General features: G+C 47.1%; 2 protein-coding genes across 2 annotated transcripts in view; one reads left to right on the forward strand and one right to left on the reverse strand.

Annotated features, from left to right (window-relative positions):
* Nucleotides 1-1870, reverse strand: part of LOC135811461 (protein unc-93 homolog A-like) — a 15360-nt gene extending 13490 nt beyond the window's left edge. The window contains exons 1-2 of the mRNA XM_065324703.1: nt 657-1870; nt 1-15 (exon numbers count right to left, since the gene is read on the reverse strand). The exon at nt 1-15 is cut by the window's left edge and continues 99 nt beyond it. Coding sequence (XP_065180775.1) covers nt 1-15; nt 657-1526 — 885 coding nt within the window. The 5' untranslated portion in view covers nt 1527-1870. The remainder of the gene's footprint in view (nt 16-656) is intronic.
* A 1502-nt stretch (nt 1871-3372) lies between these two features.
* LOC135811462 (protein unc-93 homolog A-like) lies at nt 3373-9471 on the forward strand. The gene is made up of 5 exons (XM_065324704.1): nt 3373-4620; nt 5229-5342; nt 6654-6794; nt 7654-7921; nt 8874-9471. The coding sequence occupies exons 1-5, from the start codon at nt 3619-3621 to the stop codon at nt 9155-9157; spliced, it is 1809 nt and encodes a 602-aa protein (XP_065180776.1). The 5' UTR covers nt 3373-3618; the 3' UTR covers nt 9158-9471.
* Nucleotides 9472-20366: the final 10895 nt, after the last annotated feature.

Consider the following 20366-nt stretch of genomic DNA (forward strand, 5'->3'; position numbering starts at 1 on the left):
CTGCTTCAGAACCAACTGCAGCATACCACAAGAAAATGATCGTGTAGGTTTCAAAGCTGCATGTTTGCATCGTGTGAGTCGTGTATAGGTTTGGTGTGGTGTGTTTGCATGTGTGTGTGTGGGAGGGGGGGGGGGGGGGGCTGTGTGTGTGTGCGCAGGGGAATGAGGGGGGGGGGGTATGTGCGTGTATTCGTGTGTGCACGTGGCTGTGTGTGTGTGTGTGTGTGTGTGTGCGACACCCTACTACTGGGCCTAGGGATCCTGTACCACACATGGCACTCATGGCACGGTATGTGCACTGGATACAGAGAACATGGCCAGCGTACTCTTCCTTGCGCAGGCGCCATAGGGTCTGCATGACGAGTATTCTCTTCATAAACTTGGAAAAGGTTAAGCAGTAAAAGATATTTGCAGCAAGGGTAATTACACAGTCCTAACAGATGAGGTGGAAAATGGGATTTAGGCTTTGGCCTCTGGTTGGTGAATCTGATCTATCCTCCCCCACCGTTTAGTAGCCGCATCTGACGCCTGATCATGAGGTGGTGGCGTCCCATGGAAGCGGAAATGTGGTTTTTGACCCGCCCTGTGCACACACCCGTGGAATATGTTTGAGATATAAATCGAACACACATTCACTCACAGCACACCATCCTTACCGTTTCGTCTATGTCATGGCATTGGTACGTGGACGCAGAGCCGTTGCCGTACGCTCGCGGTGGATTGTGTAGCACCAGGGACGATATGGAGGGTCCGGTCACGTACGCCGTGACCAGGCCCACGTACAGGATGCTACTGAAGCGCGGCATGACGCGGTCCGGGCTGATGCCGTATATGGCCGCGTAGTCGATAGCGCTACACGTCACAAGTACGGTGGCCGATACACCTAACATCATGTTAAACAAACCCAGAAATCCACAGACGGAGAGGAGCACGCCAGGGATGACGTGGAAATGTGCAGCGGTGAACGGCAAGTAGGAGAAGAGGGAGAGCCGAAAGACGCGCTGCACGCCAAGCCGGCGAATCAGGAACGGCGATAGGAACGTGACGCTGAGAATCGACGGGAAGTACGTCAGGGCTACGCACGCCTGCCCGAGTCCGCCGTCGGAGTTGATCGAACTCTCCAGAGCTTGCAGGCCGAAAAACGCCGTCAGAACGGACGTCAGCGAGATCAGGGCCACGAAGCAGTTCCTGGCGTGCGTCCGCGCATCACGCTTCTCCGCGGCCGTCAATACTTTCAATCCGTTCTTTCTGCGCGGGTGTGCACGAGAGGGGTCATTGTGCTCGCTATTGGCATCGTGATCACTTCTACAGGGTCGTTGCAGGCACGTATCACTGACGTTCTCATTCCCAATTCCATCAGTGGTCGTATTACTGCACTCATGACTTCTTCCATTCTCCTGCTCGCCACGTGACTGCAATAGTTGATGACCATTGCTAGTGCTCCGCCAGCTCCGCCACTTTCCACTCAAGGTCACAAACCAGTCGCCTAGGGCATCGGCTAGTATAGGTGGCTCCTCATCGGCCATGGTTTCCCGAGTGACCTACTGGATTATCTACATGTACGCGTTAGTGTTGAAGGAACACTATTGCTGGCATATACGAATACACTACTAGATGTTCGAGACAAACCGTGAACAGCTCGCTATGCTCACCTATAACTTATAGTATAAGCTATACTTTTCAGAATTCCTCTACCACCTACCAACGATACTGTTGGAGAGACCCTAGTCCGCGACGTGTCGGCCTGATCCATGTCCGAGATGTACGAACACCGTAGCTACTGTTCCTTCTGGCTCTGCACACAGGACAAATTTATTCCTTTGTGATTGCATGCTTGAACGTAGATCTACCGGTATCTGTGGCCATTTCGGTCGCACCTGTTAATATGTTCCTCTTCCCATCCTAAAACGTAATTGTAAAAACAATGAGATCAAAATAATTATTATCAATGACAAAAATCGTGAACGTAGACGTCAGACGTGGAACAGTCATTGTACCTACAAAACAGGTGCGTGCACGTGATGTGCCAGAACAGCTGAGCTTGATGACCACGCACCGCGGGGAGTCGGGGAATGGGGATCCCGGACGCGACCTACAATGACTGAGTCTGTAGCCTAGCGCCTTGACCCTGTTGACCAGGGTCCATGGTTGACACGGACAGCCTGATCCGAGTCACCATGGTCACCTGGTCACCAGGGAGTCCTGTAAAAATGTTACATGAACACGGTGTTTTACCACTCGGCTCCCTGATGTGAGCTGTAAACCTCTCTTTTTGAACACTTCACTCAAGCACGTCGACGTCCGGTCCCTGACAGAAGTATCAAGACAAGAGGGGAGAGAAATGCGCAAAAAGTCGAGTTGCAGCGGTCACAACAAGTGCGCACTCGACTGACAGCCTAGCTAGCTCTTCACGAAAAATAGTTTGTACGCTTCATGCCACAGGAATGTACTAATCAAAACACTCATACATGTACGTACTTGTTCTATCAGCTGATCACAGCCGCTCGCTATGGGCACACTAGACTAGTACTAGTACTAGTACTGTACTATTGTACTACTTCGTTGTCGTTGATCAGTCTCTTGCTTGATTCCATAAAAATTAATAGAGTACACCATGATGGCATGATCACTCTTCCTGTGTACAGCATCACACTGTCGGCCTTTTTGATCATGCCGAGCTCGACACGGATATGTCGCGTCGACATGTTGACTACGCGATCTCCGCTTTTCGACGCGCAGTGCACGTGCGGCCGGATGCCGCACCTCCGCCGTGCCCTCGATCGAAGACTCGACTGTTACGTGTATGACAGTACATGTACTGTACTTGTACTTGTAGTGTTGACTGTGCGGCGTGCGCGGTGTTGTGAGCTAGACACGCGTGGATCAACGAAGAAAGAAGTAGCACTACTTCAGGCTCTAGCCTACGCTGAAGCCTGAAAATCTATCGACGTAGATGTTTCCTTCAGAACTACCTGCTGTAATGTAGTAGTATGCTTTAGATTATTGGATCTACTGCTCCTTGTCCTAGTCGTAGTAACTGGTAAAATAAACACAAGCGCAACCTCAACAGGAAGAACATGAGCTAAAAATTGGTTATGAACACAGTCTAATACCACGGAGGGAGCTAAAATGAAGTACTCCTACAAGTCGTAGTCCTAGTTTGCTTTAGCGCTGCTAGGTGCTCAGCTCCGACCCTCACTGACACTGTCACTGGGCCTCTCTCACTCACCACAGCCTCAACCATCACAGGCATGCCTGTCTCTGCTCAAACAACATTGACTGTAGCCCGAGTGCACAGTCACTGCTGAGACAGTGTACATGGTGTAGTGCCACACCTCACAGAGTCACACACTGCATTGGCTAAATGCCATAGGTGCAGTCAGGGAAAATCTCATTGTTCCGCGGGGTCCGTAAAAAACCAGCGGTAGGCTGTTTGCTCTCGAGCAGTAGCAGATTCCACATGCACAAGCTCCTGCATGATAACGGTGATAGATCATTCGCCTTTTGTCAGGTGTGAACGGCGTTGTGTCACTGGAAAGGTGTTTTTGTGGCGTTTGTGACTGGAGCTTGCTACGTTTGTTAGTTCGGATTCGAGTGCGAGTACAGTAGCCGTCCGAAATGGGTGCAGGCGAAGATGGACGCTCGGATTCTTTGGGCATAGCGCCGGAGCTTTGTGATGAAACCGTTGCAGATGGCCGGGAATCGCCAATGTTTCACCAGGGTCATGTGGACGAGGGGAGCGATTCTGAAACCAGTCCCTGTACGCCAGCGGAGTGTTCGGTGGTAGCAGAACTAGACGAGTACGGACCGTCCATTCTTCGAGATGCATTAGGTGATTGCAACCCGGCACGATGGGGGAAACGATGCATTGGATCGACGTGCTGGTTTAGCAGAAGACCCTTTGCCATAGCCACTCGCCAAGTATCGGAGGTAACGTGTCACACTGAGACGACGAACAACTGGACAAAACACAACTTTTCAGCCGCGATTCCAGAACATGTGTCATCACACCATAGCAGAAGTCGGAAGAGAAGAAAACCGCTCACAGCGCAGAACAGAGAAGATGCTAAAATCCTTGCTCGGAACGCAATCATCGCCATGGTATCTGCCGTGTTGGCTTTGATGCCCATGTCCGGTCTGATGTTCTTGGAAAGCTCGATCAACGCAGCAGGAGGACTGGGTTCGATATGTTTTGCACTGCTCTACATCCCTGGTCTGGTCAGCGTCATGTTGCTCTTGCCACTGCTCATCCGACGACTGAACGTCGGGCGAGTTGTACAGCTTTCATTCGTGCCCATGGTATTGTTCGTGACGGCGCACTATCGCATCATACCCAGCTACTATTTGCTCATGTGCACACTAGTCGGTGTGACAAACGTGCTGAATGCCAGTGCCATGGTGCTGTTAGCCAATAGTTGTGCAATGGATTACGCCGCCATCTACGGTATCAGCGTAGAGCGAGTGAGACCGCAGTTCAACAGCATCATCTACAACGGGCCGGTCCTGTCTTACCTTATGGGATCCGTCGTGTCGTCCGTAGTGCTTCACAACCCGCAGCGGAGCCGACCAGAAAGCGCCAACGATTCAAATATCCATGGTTGCCCGTACGATACGGAAACGGTAAGGAGCAACAGGGGTGTCGGACACGCTACGGTCACTATGGTATTGACCGTACCATTGTTTGCCCCCAGGTACCCCATGAATCAATCTAAAGCGCTGATTTCGACTCTAAACTTCGAAAAATTTCAGCCGAGCCACCCCGGCCCAACAAGTTCATTGTACCTCAGGTGCTTGACCGTACAACCCTAACTTACCCTCCGACGCCCCGGAGAAAGTTGAACGTACGGCAGACAGTGAGTGGGGTAATGCTTAGTTTTGCCTAGTGAACTCCGACAAGCTCCTTGAGCTATGCTGCATGGGAGTGCTTTTGAAGAAATGCTACCTTTTTCCGAGGACTTAAGGGGCTTGGGCATGCTCTCGTGTTTTCTGCAAAGCGCGGCACCGTGCAGCAGGGAATGCCCGTATATGGTCCGTAGGCAAATGTTCTGCTTGTATGTGTGTGTGTGTGTGCGCGCGCACGCGCGTGTGCATGCGTGCGTGTGTGATTGTGTGTGTGTGTGTGTGTGTGTGTGTGTGTGTGATTGTGTGTGTATGTGTGTATGTGCGTGCGCATGCTTGTGTGTGTGTGTGTATGTGTTTGTGAACGTGTGGGCTGTATACATGCACAGCTGGTGTTGAGCAGCAAGGACCGCACAATCCTACTAGTTACCTACCAGGTTCTCTCAATACTTGGTCTGCTGCTGTCGTTGCGATTGCGACAGCCATCTAAAACAACCATCAAGGTAGGGTGGAGGGCCGTATTTTCCGGACTATAGGCCGCACTTGAGTATAAGTCGCACCAAGATTTTTGTCACAAAAGCTAGATGTTGACCCCACTTATCACCATCTAATCGACCAACATGGTATAAGCCGCACCGACTTTTTTTTGGGTGAATTGCCGGTGTTTAATTAAAGTGCAGCTTATACTCCGGAAAATACCGCAAGCCTTTGTGGAGACTTGGCACTGCTTTGTTCTTGAGCCAGACGTATACAAAACAGGAGTGCACAATTCTGCAGACTACTGTATGATACAAGCTGCCCAGTTACTTGGAAAATAGGGGCAGACTTCAAAGTTTGGCACGTTACTCATGCATTCTTCCGCATTGTGTCACATGGCTCACTGCGGCCATGGAAGATATTCCACGCATTGTCCATTGCGATCAGCTGTGCATGGTAAAATAGTTCATGCACTATGAATATATGTCATCATGGCCACTGTGTTATCGAAATATTTGCCAGTATTTTTGCCGAGTTTGAACGGCCTTTGTGCAACCTTCCTTTAATTTAGTGTAAGTTCACTGCTTCAGAAAGAAAATCACCATGAGGATGTCCACACCATTACACTTCGAAATTGGTACAATGATGATGTCATCAAGCGATCAAGCATTAATACGAGTACATCGTGAGAGCGATGAGAAAGTCTTACCAAAGAGAGTGCAAGCAGCGGTAGCTACAGAGCAGCTGTCTTGCCGATATCACCAGTGTTTTGGTTATGAAGAGCAATCGGGTACAAATGCCCTCATATCATTGGCCATTGCTTAATTGCCTCTACATCGCAAGTGCTGTGTTGTCTTCTTCCAACAAAGTCTCTGTGAAGCGTCAGTGAGGATTAATATCTTCATGTACTTGACCTGGCACACAAGGGGAATTAAAAATAAATTAAAGCTACCTATGGAGTATGGGGCAAATCGTAGTTTTGCAGTTTCGTTTCCAGTTGCCAATGCTAAGCGTACTGCTACGAGTTCATCATTACTTGTACTGCCAGGGAAGTTCTTTAGCCGGATTTAGCCATCATACAGCATCGATCAAGGCTTGTGTTCAATATTAGACCAAGCAGAAAACTTGCCACCCGCAGCATGCAAACCCATTCTTCCTTTATCAGGCAGGGAATGGAAGACTGATTCCGAGCGCAAACGAACAGAGTGGTGACAAAGGTGATGGGCACATGCCATCTTTACCTTTGTCTATGACTGTGTTGAAGAGATAAGCAATAGTTGCCCGTGGCGTTATTAGTAGTTTGGGTATTTTGCCTGTGTGCATCGGTTTTGTTTCAGGCTAAACTTGCAGGGTCCACAGCCTGGCAACAAGTCACGGCTACTGGACGTCTGATTGGTAACTTCGACTTGCTGTTGCTCATCCCAGCATTCTGCATGACGGGCATAGAGCGAGAGGTCTTGGCAGGAAACTTAACATCCGTGAGTACAGTCTATTTAGCCATGAACAAGCAGCCAGCTAGGTGCAGAGAGGAAGCAAGGGGGGGGGGGCAGAGATGAAGGGGATGGAACATCTGAGTCTTGTTTCCTTGAAGTTGGGCTGAATGGTTCCAGCTCTTCAAGATCCTGGCTAACAGAGCAAACTGCTTTGCAAAATGACATTCAGCCTCTGGTTCTGGGCGGCTCAGTGCGAGCTGCATGATGCTGAGGCCTAATGTTCTGTGCTGTGAGAGGCATGCACGGTTCAGCTACGCATACACGTAGTTATACAGAGTGTCGTAAACCCAGGGACTGCCTGTATATCTCTGGACACTGTATTGGTGCTAACAATGGTTCAATGTGTCAGATAATACTTTGTTCTCATGAGATGAAACCGAGATGTATGCCAGTTTTCCAAAATCGATCGGAGGTTATTGAGTTGGCAATGATGTCCCTAAAATAGATCTGCAACGGGTAGGGGTTTGGTCGGGTAACAAGTTGGGGTATTTCTGTCCGGGTAGCACGGGTACCCTATCGGGTATTTTTTGACATAGTTTGTACAGTGAGTGTGCACTTGCGCTAGGTAGAAAGTGTACAGTAAGCACATCGCCGGGGCTTTTTACATGCACCGTTGCGAAAACACCATACTCCAACTACCCGATCGGGTTCTCAGGAACAGATTCCTACCCAGTCTGTAATAGCACCTGCTGTTGGGGAAGTCTTTCACAATCTAACTGACTTGGGGCTCTTTTCAAGAAATACTTTGAATTCCTTCTCTTTCACAGTGCCTCCTAATCCACAATGATAACAAAGCACGTATTAGCGATAATCTCCATATGCGGTACTTATATTCCTTGTGTAGTTCTTCATAACTCCCTGCCTCGGTGTGGCATATGTTGGCTACGCGATCGTTACCTTCGGCACGATGAGCTTCCTGATGACGTCGACGTTGCCAGTGGTGATGCGACGCGTCAGCAATGGAGTGATTGCATGTGTTGCTATGGTGATACAGTCTACTGTCATGGTAATTCTGCTCGTCTGGACCCCGACGAGCGACAATGCCACCCTGCTGTTCTTTCTCACGGGAATGTGGGGAATTGCCGACGCCATGTGGAACGTATCTGTCAATGGTAAGGGAGAAGAGAGAGAGAGAGAGAGAGAGAGAGAGAGAGAGAGAGAGAGAGAGAGAGAGAGAGAGAGAGAGAGAGAGAGAGAGAGAGAGAGAGAGAGAGAGAGAGAGAGAGAGAGAGAGAGAGAGAGAGAGAGAGAGAGAGAGAGAGAGAGAGAGAGAGAGAGAGAGAGAGAGAGAGAGAGAGAGAGAGAGAGAGAGAGAGAGAGAGAGAGAGAGAGAGAGAGAGAGAGAGAGAGAGAGGCTTTGCCTTGCACTCGTTGTACAGTCAGTTTCATAGCTGTGGAAAACACCCTCAAAAGGCTGCTTCTGCTTCACGCAGTGCGAAATACTTTTCGATCCTGAATCATGGTGATGTTTGCTAAGTCGATGGACCCTGTTGAACGCTTAGGCGGATTGCCTTCAGCCATTTTATGTGGCTAATTGTACGGAAATCTTTGCACAAGGTCCGTTTGTAGGTACATATACAGGCATAAGACCGGTGTTGTTAGTGAAGGATGCCCGTGTTCCGTATTTTCCGGAGTATAAGCCGCAGCCAGATTTTGTTCCCACTAACTACAGTTATCTACTCTGTATATCACGGTTCATTTGACTATTCATTTGACCATTGTAGCACGAGACTTTCACTTTTTTGGGAGAATTTATGAGTGTTTAACGTGTGGCTCATACTGTACAGGCAGAAAAATTCTCGTCGGTCAATAATTTCGTCCAACTCCAACGAAAGGGAGTTCGTCCGGTTGAAAATTGCGTCCATGTATCATAAGAGGGTATTGAAAAGCTGGACAACTCAACATTAGTCGGGCATTTAATTTAGTCCAAAAGCTCCTTGGATGACAAACACGAAATTAAATTCCAGATGAATGTTTCTGCTTATACAGTACTCCGGAAAATAGTGTACCTGAATTTTTCGGATCGAGCATAAACTGTTGACTGTTCATATTGTGTGTTTGCAGTCATAATAGGAGCTGTGTTCCCGTGCGATCAGGAGGCTGCATCGGCCAACTCCAAGATGGGAATGGGATTAGGAGCAGCGGTGGGCGCTCTATTCAGCCAGAGGATAGGCAGCTGTATGAGCCAGCTGCGTATCAAGTTTGCCTGGGTCATGGCCTTCTCCGCTCTATCAGTCATACTACTCTGTATTGTGCAATGGCGGCACAAGCGACGGCAACGAGGCACGAACAGAGCACATCGTTTAGAGTCTCTTGAGCTGGTCCCCTTGCATCAGGAGGAAGCATGAAAGTGCTTCATCCAAGCCGTTTTGAAGAAGAGCATTCGACAAATTGTCAAATTTCCAATATTTCTGTTTATACCACTACCAATAGCATCGATGTGATATTTTATTTAGTCGATTTTCTTCACAATTCATGCGTGACAAGAACATGATTATCAGATTCGAGCATCATCAATATTATTAATACTCATAAAAAGGACACACTTCAGGCTCTTTACGAACATCTTGAAAGTTTTTGGTTTCACAAGTATACTTTCAAGCCTTCTCATCAGGTGAAATACAGGCAAGGGAAAAGGAACAATAATTATTATTACCGATCATTGGCGTTCTTAATCTTTGGCCGAGTTGTTTACCGACAGCATTGGTAAGCTGTGGTCTCCAGACCAGACAGGTAAAGAAGGTGCATTTGGGCATTTCAATGATTTGGTATAGACCCCACGCACACGGATACACACACATCTACGCACGCACACACGGGCATACTCAAACACACACCCACGTGATTACATTAAATTTTGTTGTCAAAGATATGCCGCGTCTTTGCATGCAAAGGTATAGATTACGAAACTATTTTCACTGCCGGGCCTCCAAACTACCGCTTCAACAATTAAAAAAAAAAAAGAAGGACTTTGGCTTTGGTCACACACTGCAACGAGATCCGAAATCTCACTTCACCATGACATATGAATGTTGCATGTCTATTCTTCAATGACAGATGCGAGGCATGATCTCCGAGGTGTCATGACACTGACTCATAGAGACAGACGTGCACTGCTAGCAGCAAGGCTGAGAGTAGTATCCATGGTAACCTGGAGCCGCAGGTCTACTTCTAGCCTACACTATTTTTTTTATTTCTTTTAATACAAAGACCACTAAAATGCCAAACATGAGCATCTCATGAGATGCAGCTAGGGGAAGCACGCACAACCTATAGAGTATAGGCTACAGGCTGTAGTGTAGAAGTGTAGTACACTCGGACGTCTGTTATCCGGGCACCTTCAATTACGAACCTTCTACTGTTGGAGATACAGTTGATCTTGGTGCTCCTGATGTTACTGATGGGAGGAGCTCCTGCCAGCAGTGTGGGTGATAATCCAGATGATATCTCCACTCCTACAAAGCACACTAATGTAAGGGACTTGATCCTATGTGTCAAGCCTAGGCACACAATCTTCAAATGCGAGCAGCTAATACCCCCTAATCAGAGAGTAGATTAATTGTCGAAACCAGCAATGGCGATCCATGCAGACATGGGTGGTTCATGAACGATCTTGACCCAGAAAATATTGACTACCGTATAATGAGGATGTCGTTTATGAGCAAAGTTTACCACTTGAATCAAAGGACTCAGCAAGTGCTATTGAATGAGTTGAAGGAAAACATGTGTCACTATCGATTTAAATTCAGCTGTCAAAGAGATATTCCCCTGAACATGAGCGGGAAAGACTCTGTTATCACAGTGTTCAGTGGACGTATCCCAGACAAGTTCATACTTATGTTCAAAGATACTCATGCAATTAACAATTCCCACGGGCTTGTAGGGCGGATAGAAGCCGGAGCCGCAAACGTACACAGTCAGGGAACCTTCACAACTAATGATGCTAAGCCTTGGGCAGCATGTGTACGTCCAAACATTTCGGAACTCAATGTAACAATAAATGATGTTTCGATATGGAACGAGCCCCTGCGCTTCACAAGTGATTCCAGAGAAAGGCCTGTTACTCTTGAAGATGCAAGAAAGGGTCATCGGTGTGTTCACAATGGAACCAGCCAAAGATTGGAGGATATGCTGAGGGACTTCCTTGGAGTTCAGGAAGATATAGAGTTGCCTTTCACAAGGGAGGACCTGGCTTATGGTCATTTTATGATTCCTGGATCCCAGTGGTGGAAACTTTCACCAGACAACGCCGAAATGGGGAACTCTGAAAATGCGAATAATAACGACAGACGAGCGTTTGAGACCAAGCAATGGATCTTCGGCAGATAGTGGATTCACGCGGAACCATCCAAACGCAGACCTTTCCATCATGATGGTTGGGTGGGTGAAAAAGCACATCTACTTGTCTTTCACAGGAGAAACAACGTCCACCTTCTCCGGTGGTTTGGCCAATGTATAAGGCAATAATTAAGGGTTTTTGTGACCGTATCAATAATAGACTTAAGTTAAAAACAAAATTTAATACAAAATATTACTTCAAAGTATATGCAGTTAAATTTTGCATTCATCCACGCAAATTCGACTATCTCGTCCAGAATGGATTTCGCATTGAGTATGGCACATGTTCATTCCCTTCTGTACATGTATAGTATAGGCACGTGTATAAAGAAATGCTTGTGAACATCTTTTTCCCATAATCAATCAAATACACAGGTCGACTTTTTCCCACCAATGATGCGGCTTAACAAACCCAATTCTTTCTTACTTAGCTTTTCTAACACATTACTTTGAGCAGAGGTTTTCTTAGTCTTCACGTGAGCCATGTTCCTGCGTGGTAATGTCTTCTTCATGTAGTCTAGCTCGAGCTGTGAGTACCCTTTGAAGTTCGGAGGATCCCTTTTTTCCTAGGCCTTTGTAGCGACCTACATGTATATCCGATGGGACTTGCATTGTATGAAAACAACCGAGGTTGCGGGTGATGAGCCAACTTCGTTAGAGATGTGACCGGCCTAGTCTCGTGAGTGACTTCCATTGCGGTTTCCTTTGCAAATATATTGGTCGGGGGGGGGGGGGGAGAGAGGGTCGGGGAACAAACCTTCCTTTTTCCTGCTACTGAAAAGTGATTTCTTTATTCTCTCCACATCTTCCAGCGCTTTGGCCGAGTGGTTGTGGGCTTGCCTGCGAATCACAAGGTCCCGAGTTCGAGACCCGCGCTGGGAGCAGGGAGCGTGTACTGTGCTAGCAAATGCGGTGATGCATGCGTGAACCACTTTACATGCAGTGAACTGCGCCGACACCCACGCCCCACGGTCAACTGGGTACTCACTACTCGGAGTGAGGGTAACATGGATGCAGCTAACGAGGTTAGCCCACTTGTCGGGCATTGCATGGTTGTGAGACTTACCACCTCACCCTCGCCGTTAGGCGCTGCATCTGCCACCCTGGTAGCACAGGCATGGCGGTGGCCTGGCACATGCGAAACTTCCTAAGCTGGTTGTGTTTCTCAACGCAATTGTATAGCCGGTGGTAACGCGGACGTGCAAACTTTACTACTTTTTTACATCTTCTTCCTCCTTCCGCAACAGATCAGACTCTTCTTCTATTTCTCTCATTACCTTCCTGTGTTGTTCTAGTTTTTGCTTCTGGCCTACGTCGTCAACTGCAGACCTGACGTTGAGTAAGGATTCGTTGGCCCTTCTAGCTCTTTCTGCTTCTTCGTCTGTTTTCTTATCCCTCTTACTCCCAATGCCCCCATCACCATCTCCTTCAACCCCTTCATCATTGCTATATGTCCTTCTTCTTTTGCCATGGATGGGTAATCTGTCGTCTTCGTCAATAGACGTGTTTTCTGGGATGCTTTTAATGAAGGTGTTGTGCCCTTCAGCTTCCATGGCCTCATCTCTGCCGCTGTCCTCTGCAGTAGTTACTTCGTCTTCAATGTCCATTTTCTTGTCCTCATCTGCACTACTTACGTCCGTCCCCAAATTCTGTATGTCACCTTCTTCTACCATTGGACTTTTAACAAATCCATGTGTTTCGTCCAAGTCATCAGGCAGTGTATCTAAAGGCACTTCAAGAGGGGTGTTACCAGAGGCGTTATAGTTTGGGCTCCAGTCATCTTCCCAGTCGCTGTTAAAGTGGCCTTCCTCACCATCTCCATCTTCCTCCTCATCACTATACATGGTGATCTCCTCACTGGGTGTGGGATTATTAGAATGAGTAGATGGGCGACTTTCCGTCTCATGTATTCAATGTTTCCGACGCAACCCATGAGTGTCATCAACATCATCCTCTTCATTTTGTTAAGGCAGCCCATTTTTCCTTGCAGGTTGTGGCTCCAATATAATGTCCTCGCCAGATGGTTTGCGCACCTTTTTAGCATCACCCTCCTCCACAATTTTGCCATTATCCTTTGTTGATTGTCTCCTGTTCCCATGAGACCGACCAGGCGGCTCCAATATAATGTCCTTGCCAGATGATTTGCGTACCTTTTTAGCATCCCCCTCCTCCACAATTTCGCCATTATCCTCTGTTGATTGTCTCCTTTTCCCATGAGACCGACCAGGCAAGGCGACATGTTTTGGAACTGCTTTAACCACCTTCTTGGGGAGACCTTCTTCCTCTTCATCCCCTTGCTGAACATCTCTATTCATGACTTTGCGCTTTTGTGATTGAGGTTTTCCCTTCCCCTTCATTGTCCCTTCTCCAACCATCCCCTGATTTAAACACACGGCGAGGAGACAACAATTTGATAACCGCAATCAATAAAACTAGCTGAACCGACATTTGTGTACTTTCTTCATGCAATGTAAAAAACGGTGGAGACGATGTGCAATAAAACGATGAAAATATGAAGAAATGGTGTAGGGAAAAAATATGGATTCAAACAAGTTTTCGTACAACACTCATCAGGAATCGTCGTTGTACTAAAGGACACTGAAACAAAAATTGAACTATTATAGAAAATCTAAGTTAGAGAAATAACACTAAGAGCAACAACAGTGAAATTTACAAGTGTGAATTTTAACAATCAAAGCGAGAACTGAACAAAGGAGAAAGGAAGGAAAGACAACGTGATAACACATAACAGCAGTACATTACACCTAGAACATTAACGGCCAAGCTTGGCCGCACTAAACACGACACGTTACTTGAACAATTTCAACCCAATTATACTATCTTTCTGTACACACAAATTAGGCTTGTACAGACGCTGATAGATAGCTTCCAACACCTTTAACTGTAGTCCATAACCATGACGACCACGGTACAATACAGTGAACGAAGAGTCGGAATACGCACCGCAACAATCAGGACTAGCCAGCAGATGATTGTACACTGAAGACTTGCTACCACGAAACCTACGCACAACACTAACACTCTCACCGGCACTCTCACCATCACTCCCATCACTGCTCTCCGACTCACTGCTCCCTCCGCCGTCCGTTCCATCCTCCGCTTCTTCTGTACAGCCAACTACAACAGAAGCTACGCACTCAGCGGACGAGGGCGAAAGGAGGGACGTGATTGCAGGGGACGGCCGAGTTGAGTTCAATGGACCCGGTCAGGCGGGATGGACGAGACAGAGAGAGAGTACAGAAGAAGCGGAGGATGGAACGGACGGCGGAGGGAGCAGTGAGTCGGAGAGCAGTGATGGGAGTGATGGTGAGAGTGCCGGTGAGAGTGTTAGTGTTGTGCGTAGGTTTCGTGGTAGCAAGTCTTCAGTGTACAATCATCTGCTGGCTAGTCCTGATTGTTGGGGTGCGTATTCCGACTCTTCGTTCACTGTATTGTGCCGTGGTCGTCATGGTTATGGACTACAGTTAAAAGTGTTGGAAGCTATCTATCAGCGTCTGTACAAGCCTAATTTGTGTGTACAGAAAGATAGTATAATTGGGTTGAAATTGTTCAAGTAACGTGTCGTGTTTAGTGCGGCCAAGCTTGGCCGTTAATGTTCTAGGTGTAATGTACTGCTGTTATGTGTTATCACGTTGTCTTTCCTTCCTTTCTCCTTTGTTCAGTTCTCGCTTTGATTGTTAAAATTCACACTTGTAAATTTCACTGTTGTTGCTCTTAGTGTTATTTCTCTAACTTAGATTTTCTATAATAGTTCAATTTTTGTTTCAGTGTCCTTTAGTACAACGACGATTCCTGATGAGTGTTGTACGAAAACTTGTTTGAATCCATATTTTTTCCCTACACCATTTCTTCATATTTTCATCGTTTTATTGCACATCGTCTCCACCGTTTTTTACATTGCATGAAGAAAGTACACAAATGTCGGTTCAGCTAGTTTTATTGATTGCGGTTATCCCCTGATTAGTTCGACAATTCCTGATGTAATTTGCCAACCAAGGAGGGGATCCACGTCTGACCTTTCACTATAGCTTCCCCACTTCTTGATCTTCGGACGAGACTTTTACCGACCATAGCTCCCCACAAATCACCAGGACGAACGTTCGTAGTATCTTCCTCTTGTGTCTCTGGGTGTGCCTCAAGCTTCGAAACTTCTGTATGAATAGGTTGTAATGTTGCGTCTCTGAATGCTTTTTCAGACTCTGTTTCTTCTCTGCTTGGAGCATTGGTATACACATCATCCTTCCTTTTGCTGAGCAGCTCGGAGGCAGTATTTTTGGCTTCCTGAACCCTACCCCTAAATTGTAGCATCTTGTTATTTACCTCCTGCGCATGCAACACATCACTATATCCTTTATCAGATTCATTCAAATCCCTGCTGCGTATCTGAGCATGCTGTTCAATTGCGTTCCTTACTTTTGTCCCAGTATTCTGCAATGAAGCTGCGTTGAGTTGACCCTTAATGTAGTCCTGTAGCTCCTCATTAATCCTCTGCTGTCTCTCGACAGTTCTCAAACTCCCCTGCGTTGCCATGTCCCTACGGTATGGCACGAGTCCACAAGCAACAAGTAACGTATGTTCGTACTTCCAATGTATACGGATGCATTTAAGCACAATTAACAGGATTGCTATGCAACAGAATATTTTTATGATATGTATAAAAATCATTGTGTCTATTTACCTAGTCCATTTATTACCATACTAAATTCAGCGGAAGGAAAAGGCGTTCTGCTGTCACTCTGAGTTTCAAGTTTTTAATAGATCATCAGACAGCCAGTTGACTACAATTTTCCGAAGACATTATTGATATAGGCTGCAATGTTGGATCTTGGAGCGAATGAACGATACCAGTTGGTAATGTGATATGTAAATGATAGGGCTCATGCGATCCGGTTGAGTGAGATGGTCCACTATCTGCGAGTGGTTCATGATGTGCCCCGGTTGGCTGCATAGAGCAGCAGTAAAATCAGAAGGAAACGTTCCAGTTCCTACTTTATTCCACACAAATGTTTTTAGGAAAGTACATGATGAATCTGTGGACCTGTGTCAACAAATATGACACAATTATACATGTACTTACCAATCACCCATGACTTTACTGTAACTTAGTGTAAGTCCGCCACCTCTACTGGTCTTCTTCCGGTGCTTCAATCCCCGATAAATGACTCGTAAGCGGTTTGATCCCCGTCACCCTTACGTCACATAAACAGCAGGTGAACAACATGTTTTCCTGGCTTTGAACGTATCCGTCCCGCCACGTTGTTGATTGCTCACAAGAAAAGAGCAGGTTACAACTTAAAAATTGTCACTAGATTGCGAGATTGCGAGGAGGAAAGGACAAATCCTTTTATAGCCTGAAGGCAGGCATGGTACGGGCTCTTGTCTTCCATCTGGCAACTTTTACATACAATATTGGGTCTAATCAATGCAATTGCATTAACCTGTCTGGGAATTTAGGGCTGGAGTCCAGAAATAGAAATCGATGTGCACGATTTGCAAAAGCAATGATTGTGTAGGAGAGAATATTTTCACTTGTGTGAGGAATGCTGTCAAATGTATCACAGTGTTCTTCTCTAAACTAAAGCTGCCGGCTACCAGCGCGGGGCTTGAAGTAGGCACCTCGTGATTCGCCCGCAGGCCAGCCAACTAATGGGACATACATGTAGCTTTGTCTCTGCATGGATTTACAATAATTTTTATTGTCTTGCACAGGTCTCCCAAGGCTGGTACGTGGTCTCTACATATTGCCATTGGGGCAATCCGCAATATGCGTGTTAAAACAAAATGGCGTCATGATTTATTGAAAGTGGTGGAACGAGTGTTCGAAAATTTTGAACTTCATACTGTTCGTCTTCTTTTTGACATGCTCTCTTTCCATCGTCCTTAGCTTTTGTTTGTTGAGAGCTGTTTTGGCTTTCTCCTATACCTCTGGGGGATGCCAAGTGATGGTTTTGAGAGGCTGGTGATGGCTGTGAGCGAGAGTTTGCCGATCGGCGTCGTCCTCGCTATAGCGATGAAAATACTAGTTACTGCGCACCTAGCAGATATCACAACACGTCGGAGCGTCCAGGAGCAAAGAAATCTTGGGTTTTCACTGGAATCTAGTTCCTCCAGCATCGTATAGCCCACCGTCGGTGGATGACCGTCCAGAAACGTTGAACCTGGTCTTCTGCAGCATCTCGCAGTCCTGCGAGGCACACTGAATACGCCTGTCATGTATTGTACAAATAAAACTCGTAAAGTAGTGGACTCTACAGTGATGGGTCTATCCTGTATGCTGCAAAAGACGAAGGAAATGTGACTGGTGTCTGTACACTGGACGCAAACACCCCAGTATTCTCCTGCAGGATCTGTTTGACATTGACATTATGTAGTGGGTCGACATTGACCTGGTTTGGCAGCTATCTGCCTGGGTGGATGTAGCAGGTTGGCATTTGCGGCTCGTCGTCCAGTCCGGAATTTTCTTATAACTCACGGTGGAGTACCCGGTACCCGCAGGGTTTGTGATCATCCTTGTTCACTTCAGTATTATACACACACACAACGTTCCCTTTGTCACTCATCTTATCCCGAGTACTGAATTTGCTGACGATAATGCACCACACTTGTCACAACCTACCGCCGCTGCTGTGGCGGCTGGTTCGTCAATGGCGGTGACCAGGCTGACTCACTAGCTTCAAGACAGGGGCCTCGTTGTCAACCCAGCCTAAAAGCAGATATTATCGATCCAGCCTCAGCGCCAAGTTGACGATGCCCTAGTCACTGTGTGTCATGGAGTTGTATTGCCATCAGCGGTCGTTGCCGTTCACCTTGGTGCAGCCCTCAGCAACTGGCTCAGCCCATGGGAGTCTCAAGTGGACAAAGTTGTTGCCAAAGCAACTCAGAAGATTGGTGCATCGTGGTGTAGGTGAGCACATAACTAGGACTTCCCGGCACCTATTTGTCCAGGCTGTGATACTACGTGACATGCTGTACTGCACATTCTTTTCAGCACTGCAAGGCCGGCAGCTAGACCGACTGCAGAGGTCGCGTACATGCAGGCCGTCTATTGCCAGTGCAGCATCCTGGAACTTTCTTTCCTTCTGAGATCCGTGGAATAATAACTTTCTTTGCTTCAAAGCATGTGGCTTACCTTTCTGTTGTGCTCATAGTGTCCATACAACAATAACCTGCTACAATGTATTATTTTCCTTTCCGCTCCCCAACCAATGAATAGTACAATGTAGATTCTCTTTCTGCATATTTTAGTGTGTGCCTGCGCGTGCGCACGTGTGTGTGTGTATACCTCATCCGCCACTCGAAGTTCTGTTCCCCATGACTGAAACATTGTCGGTCCTTTCAGGACCTGCCATTATCTGCGGATGGGCATTATTGTATTGCGTGTGTATGTGTGTGTGTGTGTGTGTGTGTGTTTCATTCAGAATCAGACCCGCCATCGTTGCTATAAGAGAAAATCTGTGGGTACACATCCAGTGAATTTGTAGATTTGCGTGCTTTACTCGCTACGGGCGCATACATGGGAGATTGTGTGTGTGCGTGTGTGTGTGGGGGGGGGGGGGTATTGTCTGTATCGGCTTTTGGCACAAATGTTCAGGTCTGTGCTTGCATGTGTGAACTTGAAATTGTTCGGTTCTGTTCATGCTATGTTGTATATTATTGTATATATGTGTGCAATCGTGTGCATTTCCACGAAAAGTGTAGACGAGCGTGGAGAGTGCATTCATCCCTCATCAACCACTTCCCCCCTCAGACTCGCGGTTACGAGAGTTTTTTCTGTGTACCTCTCATCTGTTTTTCGTTTCTCTCTGATACTGTATTGATGTACATGTACCTCGATGTGTTCCTCTATCTGCAGTCGCCTTTATCCTTTGGTCAAGTTAACATTTATTGTGCTCTATTTATCGTGCGAATCAAAATATACAATAATAACGCAAGTCATGCTAGAGTGACGACATATGCGTGTAGTAGGGTTGATGCGATGGGACGCTATAATTATGGGGAACAGAACACGCATTGGGCAGATTGATTGGGCATGATTGTGCTCAGTCCAAACAGTGAACATAACAATTATCTCCAGTGACACACTGTAGCGGCTAGCCTCTAATAGGTAGCTGGCACTAGTGGCTATTGCTTGTTTGACATGTGCCGCCAGAACCCCTGTTGTGTCATGGTGTGGACGCACATGCCCTATTCTGGGGCATACTGAGGTACGTTGACTGCATGAAGACAGCATCATCTAGCAGTACTCGTAGCCCTTGGCTCTTTGTAGGTCAACCACCATTACATGGATCGATCGGTGACTATGCACTTGGAGGTTGGAATAGCCCGCGCTGCACAGATCTTGCCATGGCCCAGGGAGTAAACTCGCTTACTCGACTATTCATTTAGTCATCCAGCATGAGTGGCGCGATTTGTCCATACCATGTTGCGAGCTCACAGTTGTTTGGGCACGTTCAAGTTGAGCTGCACCACGAAACAAAACGAAATAAGCCCGACTGTAGAGCAAGGAGGCGGCGAGACGGCACTTCCAGGACGAGACAGGCAGTAGAGATGAGTTCACAGCATGAGCAACCTCTCAAACCCTGCCGGTACTCCACAGTTACAAGAAAATGTCGGACTAGACGACGAGCCAATGGAAACCTGCTACATCCACCCAGGCAGATAGCTGCCAAACCAGGTCAATGTCGACCCACTGCATGCCCGTATATCAATGTCAAACAGATCCCGCTGGAGAAGACTGGGATGTTGCCGTCCAGTGTACAGACACCAGTCACATTTCCTTCGTCTTTTGCAGCATACAGGATAGACCCATCACTGTAGAGTCCACTACTTCGTGATTTTTATTTGTAGAATACATGACAGGCGTATTCAATGATTATGTGCCTCGCAGGACTGCGAGATGCTGCAGAAGACCAGGTTCAACGTTTCTGGACGGTCATCCACCGATGGTGGGCTATACGATGCTGGAGGAACTAGATTCCAGTGAAAACCCAAGATTCCTTTGCTCCTGGACGCTCTGACGTGTTGTGATATCTGCCAGGTGCGCAGAAACTAGTATTTTCATCGCTATCGAGGACGACGCCGATCGGCAAACTCTCGCTCACAGCCATCACCAGCCTAACAAAACCATCACTTGGCATCCCCCAGAGGTAAAGGATAAAGCCAAAACAGCTCACAACAAACAAGAACTAAGGACGATGG

Source organism: Sycon ciliatum, chromosome 3, assembly GCF_964019385.1.
Source record: "Sycon ciliatum chromosome 3, ocSycCili1.1, whole genome shotgun sequence".
Taxonomy (NCBI): domain Eukaryota; kingdom Metazoa; phylum Porifera; class Calcarea; order Leucosolenida; family Sycettidae; genus Sycon; species Sycon ciliatum.

Coding starts and splice junctions, on each gene's coding strand:
- LOC135811462 (XM_065324704.1), top strand. CDS start 3,619: ATGGGTGCAGGCGAAGATGGACGCTCGGATTCTTTGGGCATAGCGCCG. Junction 5,343..6,653: donor CATCTAAAACAACCATCAAG/GTAGGGTGGAGG, acceptor GTTTTGTTTCAG/GCTAAACTTGCAGGGTCCAC. Junction 6,795..7,653: donor TGGCAGGAAACTTAACATCC/GTGAGTACAGTC, acceptor TTCCTTGTGTAG/TTCTTCATAACTCCCTGCCT.